General features: G+C 43.7%; 1 protein-coding gene across 1 annotated transcript in view; it reads left to right on the forward strand.

Annotated features, from left to right (window-relative positions):
• CLASP1 (cytoplasmic linker associated protein 1) overlaps positions 1–15,487 on the forward strand; it is a 372,718-nt gene that overhangs the window by 133,191 nt on the left and 224,040 nt on the right. Inside the window, exons 6-7 of the mRNA XM_064287366.1 lie at positions 1,348–1,423; positions 10,514–10,611. Of these exons, the coding sequence (XP_064143436.1) occupies positions 1,348–1,423; positions 10,514–10,611 (174 nt within the window). The remainder of the gene's footprint in view (positions 1–1,347; positions 1,424–10,513; positions 10,612–15,487) is intronic.

Genomic DNA, 15,487 nt, shown 5'->3' on the forward strand with positions numbered 1-15,487 from the left:
TATTTTCCAGAATGTCTGTACATTTTACACTCCCGCCAGCAAGGTACGAGCGATCCAGTTTGTCCATAACGCCGGTAGCAGCGAGTACTACCGTTATTTTTTACTTGAGCCATTCTGGCATGTGTGCAGTGATGTTATTGCAGTTTTAGTTTGTGTTTCCTTAGTAGCTGTGGTTGTTGAACAGCTTTTCATGTACTTATTTGTAGGAGAGGCAGTTTTTAAACTAACAATTGAAAATGACTTATAATTATGAAGCTAGTGTGTATATCACAGAAAAATTTATATAAGGAAGAAAATAAAAATCACTTGTAATTCCCTCACCTTCAGATAATTACTGTTAACATTTGTTGCATTTTATTCAAGTCAGTAAATTTAGATTATTTTTAAAAACAAAGTGCCTATATTACTTTATAGTTTTCCCACCTCTTAATGTGTTACCAGTGTTTGTCAGAGTCATTAAATTTGGTCATACGTATATGAAGCTTGGAGCGCCTGCGTGGTGCGAAGAGTTAACATGCTCAGCTGGTAACTGAAAGGTTGGAGGTGTGAGTCCATCCTGAGGTACCTTGGAGAAGAGGCCTGATCTGCCTGCGAGAGATCAGTCATTGTGCACAGTTCTAGCCTGACACACGTGGAGTCAGAATGAGCCAGCGTCGACTCGACAGCAACTGGTTTATATGAAGCTTTAAAAAAAAAAAATCTACCCTCTGATCACAGTAGTTCTACTTATATGAATTTATCCAAAGGAAGTAATCAAATGGACAGAGATCTTGTTCATAAAGGATGTTCCTGACAGCAGCATTTGTGATGGTGAAAAGTCGGAAGTAGCTCATATGTTCTACCATAGGGGAGTGTTTGGCTGGAACGCTCTGCAGCCATTTATCACGGCCGTTTCATTCAGCAGATACTAACTCAGTGTCTGCTCTGGTGGAGAATCCAGTGACAACCCAGAAAGGACTTGCAGTTTAGTTGGGTACACTGAGATGGGCAAAAGAGTAATGGTTAAAACGTAACAAATCGATAACACAGAGACAGCTGTGTGTGGAGGCAAGCAAATCCAGGGGAAAGGCTAGGGGGGCTTTGACTTGACCTTAACGGGTCAGGGCAAGATTGGAGGGAGCCTTGAATGCCAAAAAGACTTGTCAGTGAGAAGCACTGATGGCTTTGAACAGGCAAATTTGATGTGTGCCAAAGGGCCATCATGGAAAGAACATAGATTGGAAGGAGAGAACCTTGGTGGGGGGTGGGGATAAGACTGGGGATGGTAAGGAATGAGGGAGTGTGGGCAGAAGGGTAACTTCTTTCCTTGTTCTCACTAACAATAAAAAAAAAAACTTTTATTTTCAGCTCTGGAGCGCATACTTTAACACTAAGCAAGATCGTGCCACATATATGTAACTTACTTGGCGATCCAAACAGCCAGGTGAGTGCATTTTTAGTGAGAAAGAAAATCCTGGGAAAAAAATAATGGCTTACAAACAGTTTTTAGTGTCCTGTGTGTACCTGACAGGTGGGGGGAGGGGGGAACGTTTTGCATCTCTTTAAAACGCTGATTATTGTCTAAGATGACAGCTACCCCCATTAGCATTTATGAAATTTCACGGGTACATAAGGCTGAGTGGTCACCAGCCCATAACTTGATGTCACCTAGACCAGCCTCCAAGATAGTATCATTGTGGTCACTATCTCTGCAGCCGGAGGTGGTTGGGATGGCAGGGAGAGAAATCTGTGCTAACTGGAGTCAGACAGTGATTGGCAGGAGGGCAGAGGAGACTGGCTGGAAAGGGGGTGGAGGGGACTTTTCTGTGGTGGTGGACATGTTCTGTGTCTTGCTTTGGGCTGTGGTGACGCTGGTGTATGGAATTGTAACTGCTGGAGCTGCACCCTTAAGAGCTATGCATGGTATTTTACGTAAATTTTACCTCAATTAAAAAATCATCCCCCATCTTGGCAGGAAGGGAGCAGGGAAGTTGTTAATCTATGAGTCTTCACCAGGCAATACATGAAGCTTTCCAACTCTGGGTGCTAGAAGTGCTTACCCAGTTTAATACTATTTATTCTTCTCATTTTTATTCTAGGGTTAGCTTATACAAACTGATAGGGAAAATACTTCATTAGATAAAGGGGAAGAAAATAGGTACAGTAATTAATAAAGAACTGTGTATGGTAAACAGGCATCCTATTTTAAATCTTATTTGATAATTGCCAAAATGCCCTCCAAAGAGGAGTCAGGGTCTCGTACTTAACGTATACCTGCTGGTAGGGCCCACTGTGTCTAACTAAATGCCTCATTCTCCTGTCCTTTCTCCTTTCTGCCCCGTGTTCTGCCCTCAGTTCTCCCCTCTTCCTCAGCCTGTCTTGCTGCCCCCTCTCCTTGTCCACCCTTCCTGCCCTGTGTTCTGCCCTCAGTTCTCCCACTTCCTTGGGCTGTTGTGCTGCTCCCACTCCTTGTCCGCCCTTCCTGCCCCATCTCTACCCTTCCTGCCCTGTCTCTGTTTTCTTGGTGTCCCTTGCTTGAGCCTGCCTTCTTGTCTCCATTCGTTCTCATACCCATCTTACCATAATTGAAATGTGACATCAGAAAATAATTTTTGTGTGTTTTTATTTACTGAATCATACTTTATTTTCCACATAAATTTGAAAATAACATGAACATAGCCTATTTTAAAAAAGATTCTAAATTTCCAAATGGATTATTTTGCCTTATTTTTTTTTTTCCTTTTGTTCTGGTCTCCATTTTTATTTTCTATGGAAAAAATCTTTTGTGGAGGCCACACCTTGAGGCTATTTCGGCTACCACGTGGCATCCGTGAGTAGAGCAGAAAAGCCGTCTTGGCTAGCTGGAGTTACCTGTTCCTGACTGAGATGTGTGCAGTGGCCAGGCGGGTCGTGTAAATACTCACACCAGGTCTTTAGGGACAGATCTGGTTTCTTCTTAAAGGCACTTCAGTTGTGAAGGAAGTGTAAAACACAGACCTGATGGACATGTTGAGGGCTACAGCATGTCAGGTGTCTGAAACCTGGTTTGCGGAGTGGGAGAGAGTCTCCATTTTATCATCGAAGTCGCAGTGGACTGCCCTTAAATACAGCTGAGTGTCGTTCGTCTTCCAGTGTACTTTCCAGAATTCAGCAGCTCCTGTATCCCGCCCCCGCCCCAACCCTTTCCCTCCCTTCTCTCCTTCGCTTTCACTTACGTTTATTGAGAGCTTATGCTTTGGGCCTGCCTTGTCTGTGTGGAGACTTGGGCTGCTTTTTGAGGGAGGGGGCTGCTAACTTGGTTTTGTTTTTGAGCCTCAGATTTTGTTTCCATAACTAAGGTGGACAACACCTTCCAGAGGAAAGCACAGAGGAAACGTCGAGTTATTCTAGGACTCTCCACTGGGTACTGTGGGAGGAATGCCAGCATGTCCCTGCCTGAAAGACCATTTCTCCCATGGAGATTTGGGTACAGTGCTAGGAACATTTCAATTTTTGAAATAGCTGTATTCTCATACTTGAAGCTTTTAAATTCTTCACGGAATTCGTCTCAAGTTTTCTACTAGATGAAGCCTCAGTTAGCAGCCTCTTTCCCCATTTACAGGTACTTAGAAGTGCCCTAAAAATTCTGTAGAAAGGAGATCAAAAGGATTAATCTTTTTTTGTGTTTAACTACTCTGATTTCTTTTTATTTACCCTTTTAGATCTAGAAAAGGGGTTAATTTGTAAGATCTCTAGGGATTTTAACGAATTTCTCCTTATTTTGGAATTAGCACAGGTTAAATTTCAAGTGATCAGCACAGTCTGTGTTCTGAAAACGTTAATTCATTTGTGTTAAGAGCTTAAAATAGCTTTGAGTCTTGAGAACAGTTTGACATACCATTTTAAAGCTGCCAAATGGTAGAATATATTTAAGACTTTGAGCCACCTAGTGTAGTGCAGAAAGCGTGGATTGGGAGACACAGGGCCTGACTTTGGTCCTTGTTTTGCCAATTTACCAGCCAGGTGACCTTGGTGGGCACTTGCATCTTGAGCCTCAGTTTCCCCTGTGAAGTGCAGGCCGTGGTAGGTGTGTGGCTCTGCGGGCCTTGCAGAGTTGTTATGAGGACCATTTAGGTGAACGTGCTTTGAAGGGTAACTCTTCTGAGGTACTGATGTGTCCACTAAGGGACTGAGTTACTCACCTGTCTGCTTCGGATCTGACACGATTGGAGATGCTTTCGATTTCACCTGTAGATGCCACATTGACCGCGTCTCAGCGGGTTTCTGAGAAAGTCTTAGGTGTGTAGGATTTTTAAAATGTGAAAATGCTTAGGATAGTGTTAATGGCTTGACATGTATTCGTGATATTGGGGTTTCGTACTTTTCCTGTACCCCCGTATACCAAGTGCTGGCAGCCCTGGTATAGACCTCACATATACCTCCATATACCAAAAATTAGTATATTACTAAATATCAGGTGCTCCTGACCAGCTGATGTGTCGTAAAACGACTTAAAAACAGAAGTAACATCTTTGAATTGAATTGAATCTTACCTCTGTATGTAATCATAAAGAATATGGGATTATTCTTTATAATTTTTTAAGGAAGAAGTGGAGGAATGAAGTAATTTCTCTTTTACAAGATGGAAAATGTGACGCTTATTTAAAATGTTTCATTAAGTCAGAAAAGCAAGCAACTGACTTCCCGCCTAGTACCTTCGTGAGGTTGGTTGTGCTTTATGTGCTAGGAAGCCCTGCAGGCCTCGGTCAGGAGTTTGTAGCCTGTTGTGCATGTAGTCCTTGGCCTGCGTACCTCTGATTTTAAGAAATTTCTTATTTGTTTTGTTTCTCGTTTCCACCCTCTCTGTAAAATGAAGCTGGTGCTGTATGGGTAGCTCTCAGCAATCTCTAGTAGACGGGGCCTCTTGCCAAAGTATTCCAAACTGAGCACTGAAAGCAATCATGTGTTTACATTATCTGCACACACACACGTGCACACACACACACACACACACTCACACTCACACTCCACATCTCCTGGAAATCTGTCTGCCAGGAAACCTTACCACCTGGCTTCCCTGATCCTAAACAACTGAACTTCTCCTCCTTCTAGGGTATGTGTGTATGTTGTGTGTGCTTTTGGTATTGCCTTTATTATAAGTTTTTGTTTCTTCCATCAATCTTTCCTGCTAGTCTTGAGGGTCAGGACTATAACTTGGTCCTCTTCGGATTCCCAGGACAACCTGCCTGTGTTTAGTATTGAGTAGATGGCTCGTAACTGTTTGAACGAATTTTCCTTCTCTGCTGCCTGTGTCTTAGACCTGAGAGGACGACTGTGTTGGGTCAGTGCTGTCTTTGTACTTGTGCACCTCATGCTGTAGTCAATGTCTAGCTCTTCTATAACAAGCGTGCCTGGGAGCCCTTTCCAGGTGACCACTAACATTGATTAGACTTGGCATTTAAGGTGACATCTGCAAGTCACTTGTATCTTAAAAAAGAAAAACAAAATAACCCTGTCACCATCGAGTTGATTCCGACTCATTTCGACCCTGTAGCACAGAGCAGAGCTGCCTGATAGGGTTTCCAAGGCTGTAATCTTTATGGAAGCAGATGGCCACATCTTTCTCCCATCTTAGGGAGTGTAAATTCATTTTAATTCACTGAATACGGGGTGACTCAGAGCAGAGGAAGCGCTTCAGAAGCTTCTCCGAGTGGGTTACAGGTGTACTGAGGGTATGGAATGGTTTAGGATGCTCAAGGCTACAAGTAACTGAAAACCCAACTCAAAATTGTGAAAATAATGGGGAAGACAGATTGTCCCACCAGAGGTCCTAAAAGTTGGGAGCTCCTGGTTTGTTAGTGGCTCAGTAGTACCTTCAGAGACTGAGTCTTGCTCATCTTCCTGCTTCGCCACCTGTGACCTGGGCTTTGTCTTCTCAGCTGTCCTGATGGTCCCAGCACAGGTGCTGTGTGCCGGGCAGCAGGGCCTGCACAGCAGGCCTGGGCGGTGAAGAGCCTGTCACTTCGTATGTCCTTGTCCTTTTCCCATATTGTACCTATCATCCAGCTCCAGTGATCATTAAGACAAGGTGGATAAAGCTCCATCTGTTTGCCTTCCCTCATTCCCATTATTTGGAAGCAAAGTTTAGATTGTTTTGAAGCAAATACCAGACATCGTATCATTAAGTACTCTAAAAGCTAAGGGCTTTTTCACCCCACATATAATCGTAGTACCATTATCACCTCGTATCCCCCAGTAATGCGTACTCCCCTCACATCATCAGTTATAGTCACCGTTCATATTTCTCTGAGTGTCTTTGATTTTTAGGGTTCCCTGACACCTCTCTTCAAGCTTCTTTCCAGAAGCTTTCCTGCAGACTCACCCCTGATGTTTCATGGTCAAGAATTGTGTCCCATGCATGCACGTAACCCAGTCACTGGGAAGAAAGTAGGGTTATTGTGATGGCCTTGCACTGAAGAGAGGGTACCCCCTGAGCTCAGAGCAGGGTTTCATTCCTAGAGGTGTGGATTCCAGAGCAAAGCTTGTGTGTGTTGACAAGGAGGACAGAGGCCATGGCTGTAGCAAAGGCAGCCAGCCACCTGAGACTCCGTGCATAATAAGAAGTCCTGTTGTTGCTGTTGTTAGGTGCCATCAAGTCATTCCGACTAATAGCAACCCTGCATGACATAGTAGAACTGCCCATAGGGTATCCTAGGCTACGGTCTTTATGGGGACCAGATGATCTCCAGGTCTTTCACCCACGGAGCCACTGGGTGGGTTTGAACGGCCAGTCTTTTGGTTAGCAGCCAAGTGCTTAACCACTGCCCCACGAGGGCTCCTTTAAGAAGTCCCTTTAGTCAACGTTTGGAAATGCTCAAGTAATGCCTGAAAATCTTGGTTTCCTTTTTGTAGCCTCCCCCACCCCCAGCTTAAGGCAGTCACTTAGAGGGCTGCATTTGAAAGGCCTCCCAATGCTGACTGCAATGCAGTCTGACTGCCCTCTGTATTGCTAAGAAGCTTGAGAGACACCCTCAAAGCCTGAAAACACTTTTAGGTATGAAACTTTCCTTACTGATCCAAGTGCCCAGTGCTCTCTGCTGCCAGACCAGGCTGTGCCCCAGTGCTCAGGAGGAGGAACAGCCTCTGCTGAGGGTTTGACAGCTCAGATGCTGCCCAGCCATGGCCTGAGACATGGAGCTGCTTGAGGCTCTTCTGTGTCCAGGCTGATCCTGTGACACCCATTCCCCAAGGCAGCTGGCAGCAGGTCTGTGCTGGAGTTCTGGGAGAACAGGCTCCCTGCACGTCCAGGGGTTGACGCCCTCCCTTGTCCAGGGGTTGACGCTGTCCCTCGAGTTGTTTGCTTTGTAGGGAGCCCTTACTTTGACATGCACGTTGGAATGTAGTGTGCTAAAGGGAAAAGAATGAGGGATTTGTGCTCAGAGAAATGGCAGGTGAGATCCTGACTCTTCTGTTTACCAGTTGTGGGTCTTGGACAGGTGGCTTACTTCTCTAGCTCCCACACCCTCCTCTATAGCAGAGTGGTGGACAGTGTCCCTGTGAGGCAGGGAGGGACAGACACCACTGTGACACTTAAAGGCGTGCGATTTTATAAAACATTTAATTTGGGCCTGGCAGGTAGTGTTAATATGTGCGGCTCTTGTCTCCTGTAGTATTAGTAACTGAAGTTTTGGGGTTTCTTTCTGTGGCAAGCCTGATAGTCAGCAGGCTGAGACGGCATGAGACAAAGGTGGTCATTGTAGAAATAAACCACTGTGCTTGGCCCTTCCGCTTGAACTTAATTGCTGTTATTTAAGTTTCCCTTCTTAATTGGAATACAGTACTTTGCTTTAACAAAGAAAATCAGTTCACCTACATTTGTTGAATCAAGGATGAGCCCTGATTCCGTAGTGATTAAGAACTTGGCTGCTAACTAAAAGATCGGCTGTTTGAATCTACCAGCTGATCCTTGGAAACCCTATGGGACACTTCTACTCGGTGCTGTAGGGTCGCTATGAGTCACAATCGACTCTATGGCAGTGGGTACGGGTACCTGACTTAAAGCTTTTGAAGCCTGAGGAATGATTAAAGTCTGAAGGTGTTGGGTTTTTAGTTTTAAAAAATGTAGGTAATACCAGTTCCATCAGCCACTGTGTCAAGTGCCTTATAGGCACAACCTGTAGGTCACAAACTGCTGTCTGGAAAGCTGATTTCAGCCTACAGATTTGGGGGTATGTGTGTGGGTACGTCTGTAAAATGTTTTCATTGTACATTTTGAGATTTTACATTTGGGAGATTTATATTTCCGACTTCTGTTGAGAACCTCAGTCTGGCAGAGCTGACCTGCACTCCTCCACGTCTGAGTGGTGGCGACCTGTCTGTCCTGCCTGCACCTGCCCTTGCCCAGGGTCCTCACATTCATGAGCCTCAACTGGCCTGCCTCACTGCTGATGATGTCACTGGCCTGGGTAGTCACTTCATTTTGCCATGTAGTAGGCAGCTCAAACATTCATTCAGTGAAGCTATTATTTCTTTGAATCTTCAAAACAATCCTCAGTTTACAGAAGAGGAAACTGAGACTAAAAAAGGTTAAGTATTTTGTACAAGGTTTGGCAGTTTCCGTGTGGCCAAACCAAAAAAAAAAAAACAAATTTGCTGTTGCTATCGAGTTGATTCCAACTCATAGAAACCCTACCGGATGGAGTAAAACTCCCCCAAAGGGTTTCCAAGAAACAGCTGATGGATTCAAACTGCCGACTTTTTGGTTAGCAGCTATAGCTCGTGATCAGTGTGCCTCCAGGGCTCCCTAGGTGTCTAAGTAGGTACTTCACACGTCAGTTCCTTGACCTAAACCTCGTAGTTTTTCAGTAGAGCCTGTAAAACTGTTTACGGCCCAGACTTGATAAGTAGCTGATTGCATGTTGGTTGCTCTTTACGACACTCACCTGTTGCAATTTGCTCTGAGTAGATGTTATCACTAGAGAGTAAGTGAAGGAGATGACTGCTGCTCTTCAAGATAGAGTAGCATTGGATACTTTTGTGAAATACACATACTTCAAAGTAAAAATGTTTCCTGATATCACAAATTATTTATTTTCCCAAATAAACTGATGAAGGTTTTGGTTGCCTAGGTAATATGTCTTGAGACTTGTCTTTTTTCACATAAGAGAGAAAAGAATTATGAGTACAGTTGCTTTTGTATTATACTGTTAAATCCAAGGGTAGCCTGCAATACTGAGAACTGTGGAGTGTTACTTGTATCCCTACTTCTTTCCTCTTCACTCTGTTACTGCGGTCTCATTACTTTAAACCAAGTCTAAAATTGTGTCTGCCTTTGCCTACTCAGTTAAATATAAACCCCTCCTTCCTACTCTCCACCCCATTGGCAATCAAGGCCTTGGTTCCATTCTAAAAATTTCCCCTGCCTTTTTATTTTGCAAAATTTTAAACCTATGGAAAAATTGGTAGAGAGATTTAGTGAATATCTTATTTACCAGCTAACATTTGTCATATTTATTTTGTATATATGTACACACACATTTTGTGTTTGTGTGCTGAGCCTTTGAAAATAACTTGTAGACATCGTGATATTTTACCCCTAGATATCTTAGTGTGCATCTCCTAACAACAAGCATATTTTCTTGCATAACTAATGTCACTTTCCTACTGAAGATATTTAACATGGGAACAGCGATACTATCTAATATACAGTCCATGTTCACATTTCCCCAAAGTTCTTTTTTTTTTTTCGAATCATCTTTTAAGCCTTCTTTACTGCGGCTTTCTTCATCCATGCTTGCACCTTCCCGGCCTGGCTAATTTGCTCATTGGGAATTGCATGCCCTATGTCTCTGCCTTCACGCCCTGCACAAGCCGTGCCTTTGTGTGGACTTCTGTCTTCTTCCCTCTCTGTCTGCTGAAATCCTGTCCTTCCAAGCTCATTTGAAGTGGCTCCATCCTCGTCGATGAAACGTTTCCTGAGATCCCCAGATGTGATTGCACTCTCCTTTAAGCTGTGGGAGCTCTGTACTAAAATACTTATTACATCTTGTCTTGTCTTAAATGAGAACGTATGGACTTCTTTATCTCTTTTTTTAGGACTTTGGAGCTTCTTGAATCAGGTCTCTGTGTAGCCTATGCTACCCATTTTTGTTGCTCATTAGCTATTTGTTAAATTAACTTAAATCCAGAATGTGTTGCCCAGTGTTTTATTTTTAGTATAATTTATTTGTAGTGAGTTCTCTGTTTTGGAAAGATGACCTGAAAATTCTGTTTTCTGACATCATATTAAAGAATGGAAAGAACTTAAGGGATATGGACTTTAACATGTATTACAGGGATGGGAGCCTAAATTTTTTTCTGCCCTTTGGAATTGTGTCACCAGAATAAAAACTGTCGAACGTGACATTGTCTCGTTGAATGTATGTGAGGGGTTGTGTTTGCAGTTGCATTGGTAAATGTGGCAGTAAACGTGGGGGGTGTGTGGCCTGCTGAGTCCCAGCAGGAGGTGCTGTTTAGTGACAGAGCAACTCTGTAAGATCTCTTCTTTTACGCCTAGGTTCGAGATGCAGCAATAAACAGCTTAGTGGAAATTTACAGACATGTAGGAGAACGCGTGAGGGCAGATCTCAGTAAAAAAGGATTGCCACAGTCCCGGTGAGTTCAGACTTTTTCCTTGCTTCTTCTCTTTTCTCCCAATCTTCACAGCTAACATTTTGGTGTGTACTACCTTTTTTGTTGGGGTAATTTTATTCACAGAATATATGGGTAGAGGATTGTGGTCAGAGAGCTTGTCCAAATCAGACATCAGGCCCCCACCGATTCCACTTTCTCAGAAATAGACAGATGTCCTCACCAGACATCTAGACAGGTCCCCCTGGTGTACCCTGGTTTTAGATGATCACCAGGTCTTTTCTCCTGCAGAGCGGCTGGTCAATTTGAACTGCAGACCTTTTTGGTTAGCAACCAAGTGCTTAACCATTGCACCACCAGGGCTCCTCTTGGTGCCAGATGACCCCACAGTCCCACTCCTAGGTACATATCCAAAAGACCTGAAGACAGATAGTCAAGTACATGTATATGCATGTTAATAGCAGCCTTATACAGAAAAGCCAAAAGTAGAAACAGCCCAAATGTCCATCAGTAGAAGAACAAATAAACAGATTGTGGTATATCCATAAGACGTAGCCATAAAAAGAGTGAAGTACTGATGCGTGCCAGAATGTGGATAAGCCCCCATGACGTTCTGCGAAGTGGAAGCAGACAGACAGGAAGCCATATCCATGCTTCCATCCATATGAACTATCAGAGTAGGTGAGTCCATAGAGACGGAGAGCAGGTTAGTGGTTGCCAGGGCTGGGGGCGGGGGCAGCAGAGGATGGAGAGAAACTGCTTCACGGAGACAGGTTTTATGTAGGAGTGACGGAAAAGTTTGAGACTAGATGGAAATGGTGACTGCACGACATTGTGAATGTACCAAATGCCACTGAATTGTTCACTTTAAAATTAATTTCATGTTACGTGAATTTCATCTTAAATTATTTAGAAAAATAAAATGTCGTTAGCAAAACCAGCACTTACAGAACCATATTGTCTGTACACAGCATCTAGTGTAGTAGGTCCTCAGGAAGTATTTGTTTGAACGAAGCCTTTGCAGAATGAGTTTGGATAGAAATCTGTAAGTAATAATCCTGGAAAACTTCACTGAAATGCTTATTTGCTGTTGAGTCATGTCAGCCTCAAGGTATAGAAGCCAGTGCAGAGGGGGCAGACACCTCATCAGACCTGAGACAACTCGAGCCCGCAAACGTCCCTTTGTTATAGTCAAAATTAAAGATAATGAGCAGTTGGATATCTGTAATTTTAACTGTGTTGAAAAAATACCAAATGAATTTTAAACCTTTTGACCCACCCTGTTCCTTGGGGAGAAAGTAACGTGACCGTCCTGGAAAGTTAGCGTAGGAGTGGACTCGGAGCGGCCTGCGTGTCAGTATGCCCAGATGGCTGAAGCAGCTCTTGGGAGATGACCCAGCTAGTAGAAGTCAGAGCTGAGATTGAGCCCCAGTTCTTATGGCCCATCTTTGTTTTCGTCTACCCTGTTTTATGAGCGTTTGCAGAGGAGTGGACATCTAGTTGTGGTATGGGAGTTATCTGTCTGATGCCCTGTCTCTTCCTTGGGCACATGTGACAGAAGAGGGCCCCTTACCCTTAAAACAGTGGCTCCGTGAGTAGCTGCGTGGGAACATACTTCTGTGTTGTCGAAGAACACTGAGCCAGTGTGGCTCTAATCATGGCCCTTGTGTTGAGTACAGGATGAAGAGACAGGAATAAAACTGCCTTTCATGCTGTTTAGAAGACACACTCTCTGAGAATAGTTTCTTACTCCTGTGTGTTACGAACCTCAGCCTTCTCGTCTTTGGGTATATGATGAGAACACTTAGAAGACAAAAGTACCAAACGTTAGGGCGATACAAAATATGAGGGAAAGTGGAGAGCACAGGTGAGCAGCGCAGGCAGGGGCTAGGAGGGAGAGGGCAGGGTCACCAGCCCCTTGGGAAGGCAGGCCTGCTGCTCCAGGGATGGCCACACGTGGTGCTCAAGGAGGCCCCAGCCATGAGATTCCTGGGTAATGCTGGAAGGTTCTTAAAGCCAACTAACAGAACTGGGTGAAATTACATGGTGTAACTGAGATCTAGAGAGGTGAGTGTGCAGAAGACTGAGATCTAGAGAGGTGAGCGTTCAGAAGAGAGTTAACATAACAGGCCTGAGACTGCTGTCCTTAGACAAGCCTGCTTGCAAGGTTGGCTTTGACCTTACATCTGGAAACTTGGATTCTGGGAGAGCTCCCACCATTGCCAGAATTGATAAGAGTGGCTTGCTGTGCCCAGATTCTTTGTGCTGACAGTGTGGTTTGTGCCGAATACTTGCTCACCTTCTGAAGTCTGCACCTTGGTACTTGCTAGACAAAGGGTACAGGTATGTCCAGCCCCCAGTAAAGTACCTTGGGCATTGAGCCTCCATTGAGCTTTCTTGGAAGACATTTCACACATTATCAAAAACTCGTTGCTGGGGGAATCAAGCATATCTGGGGTGACCCTCCTGGGTGAGGATTCTTGGAAGCCTGTACCTCATTTCCTCTGACTGCAGTCCATGTACCTTTTCTCTTTTTGCTGATGGAGCTTGGTATCTGCTTGCTGAATAAAATAACAGCCGTGAGCTGAATCCTCTGAGTCCTCCTAACAAATCATCAAACGTGGGGGTCACTTGGAGACCCCCAAAGAAACCCAGTGCCAGAGCTGGGGCAAAAACTTTCACATTCAGACACCTTGTCATGTTGTGTTCTTTTTAGTATCCCCCCTCCTTATATATATGTGTACATATATATAAAAAGCTCGAGAAGACCTTGATGCTGTGTGAATAGCAATTATGGTTTTAGCTCGTTTTACCTAAAACCCTTCCTAAAAACTCTGGACTAAAGTAAAGACGTTGGTCCTGGGGAAGTGGACCTGCATCCTTACAGACATTATTATTGTGAAATTCTGGACTGAAGTGGAGATGGTGGTCCTGGGGAAGTGGACCCACATCCTTACAGCTTTTATTCTGAAATTCTGGATCAAAGTGGAGAGGGTGGTCCTGGGGAAGTGGACCCACATCCTTACAGCTTTTATTCAGAAATTCTGGACCGAAGTGGAGAGAATGGTCCTGGAGAAGTGGACCCACATTCTTACAGATATTATTGTGAATTTATGACAGACACAAGTGCTTGGAGAACTAGGGCGTTCTTTAAAAACCTTAATCTGGTTAAAGAAGCCGAAACTTATTGTTTTTTTAATTTAATTACAGAACAGTAACCCAAGGTCCGGCACTCTTTGGGCCTGGGCTCTGGTACCTTCCCTTATTTTGTTGAGTATGCATCCAGGAAGTCCTGGTGGAGCAATGGTTAGCCATTCAGTTCCTGAATTGGCCGTTTGAACCCGCCCAGCAGCTCCGTGGGAGAAAGACCTGGTGATCTGCCCCATAAAGATTACAGCCGAAAACCCCGTGGGGGGGTTCTGCTCTTTCACATGAGATCACCGTGAGTCAAAGTCAACTGGAAGGCACTCACAACAACATGTACCCACGTGTAATGTGGGTTTTTAAAGTATTACAAACCGTTGCTTAGGAAATTCAGTATTTGCTGTACGTGGCTCCGAGTGGCTGCTAGAATACTTGAATGTTCTGAAATTCTGTAATGTCATTATGGAATTTCTATTTCATGAATATAGTGAAAGTTTAAGTTAGCAAGATTCCATAAACTGATGAAATATTGTAGAATTTACTTAATCCTTTCCAAAACTTGTATTTAGTCGTAGAATAAAAATGTCCTCTTTAAAGTTTGTTCGCTTTGAGTGAGTGCTGTATCTGAGATGAGTAAGATTAATTACATCTCTAGTAAAATACGTGGTGGAAAGGAATGCCTTAATGTTGTTGTTAAACGCATTGCAGTTGAATCAGTTCCGCCTCATAGAGACCCTATAGGGCAGGATGGAACTGGCCCATAGGGTTTCCCAGAGGCGGCTGGTGGATTCGAACTGCCCACGTTTTGGTTAGCAGCCACATGCTTAACCACTGCCACCAGGGCTCCAGTGTTGTCAGATGCCGCCAGGTCAGTTTTTCACCTCACAGTGGCCCCTGTGACGGACTAGAACTGCTGTCGTCTTTACAGGAGCAGATCGCCAGGTCTTTCCAGCTGGGTTTGAACTGCTAACCTTTCGTTCAGCAGGCGACTGCTTAACTGTTGTGCCACCAAGGCTCCTTAAATGATTTAAATAAGAGTAATAATCTCATTTGAACAGCAGTATTCTTCATCCTAAAGTAGAAAATTAGGTAATATCTTCATTTTAAAGATGGGGGAGAAGAAAAAAAAAAAACTTTTACATTAAACAGCATTGTTTTGGAGGAGCTGGAATTAGGGTTTGGGGCCATAAGTTATGTTGTTATAGAAATGTTGTCATCCAGTGGCTGGAGTCACATTGACCCAGACAGTAAGGTGAAGGTATTCAACAAAATCTTCGTGTTAGAAAGTCTTTGATCCACATGGGATCTCCGAATAGTTGTGAACTTTAGTATACCAGTCGGTTTAGTGTTTGACCATTTTATATTGTTTTACACAAATTATTTTCACATTTCATATACATAATATGTTCAGAAAGTAAGTGTACCACACTGCCAGCTATTTATCAGAATATAGTTTTTATAAAGTTATAACTGGCAGCTTGGTAAAATGTAAATAGACCAGCTGTAACTCCTTTTGATTTACAAGCAGGAAGTACATGCTTTGACATTTTTGAGAAATGCTGCTTCCATAGACATTAACTGTCACCCCATCGAATCTTCCAGAAGATATTTTCAATCAATAAGGTGTAATATTGTAGTTTGTGAAGCTTTGGAAAAAAGGTAGGTTGCTGGTGATAAATTTCTTCTGGGGCCTTCACTTGGCAACTAAGTACCTGAAATAGCGGCTCCTTGAACTGGGATAATTTAACTTAAAAGG

This window comes from Loxodonta africana, chromosome 6 (genome assembly GCF_030014295.1).
Source record: "Loxodonta africana isolate mLoxAfr1 chromosome 6, mLoxAfr1.hap2, whole genome shotgun sequence".
NCBI lineage: Eukaryota > Metazoa > Chordata > Mammalia > Proboscidea > Elephantidae > Loxodonta > Loxodonta africana.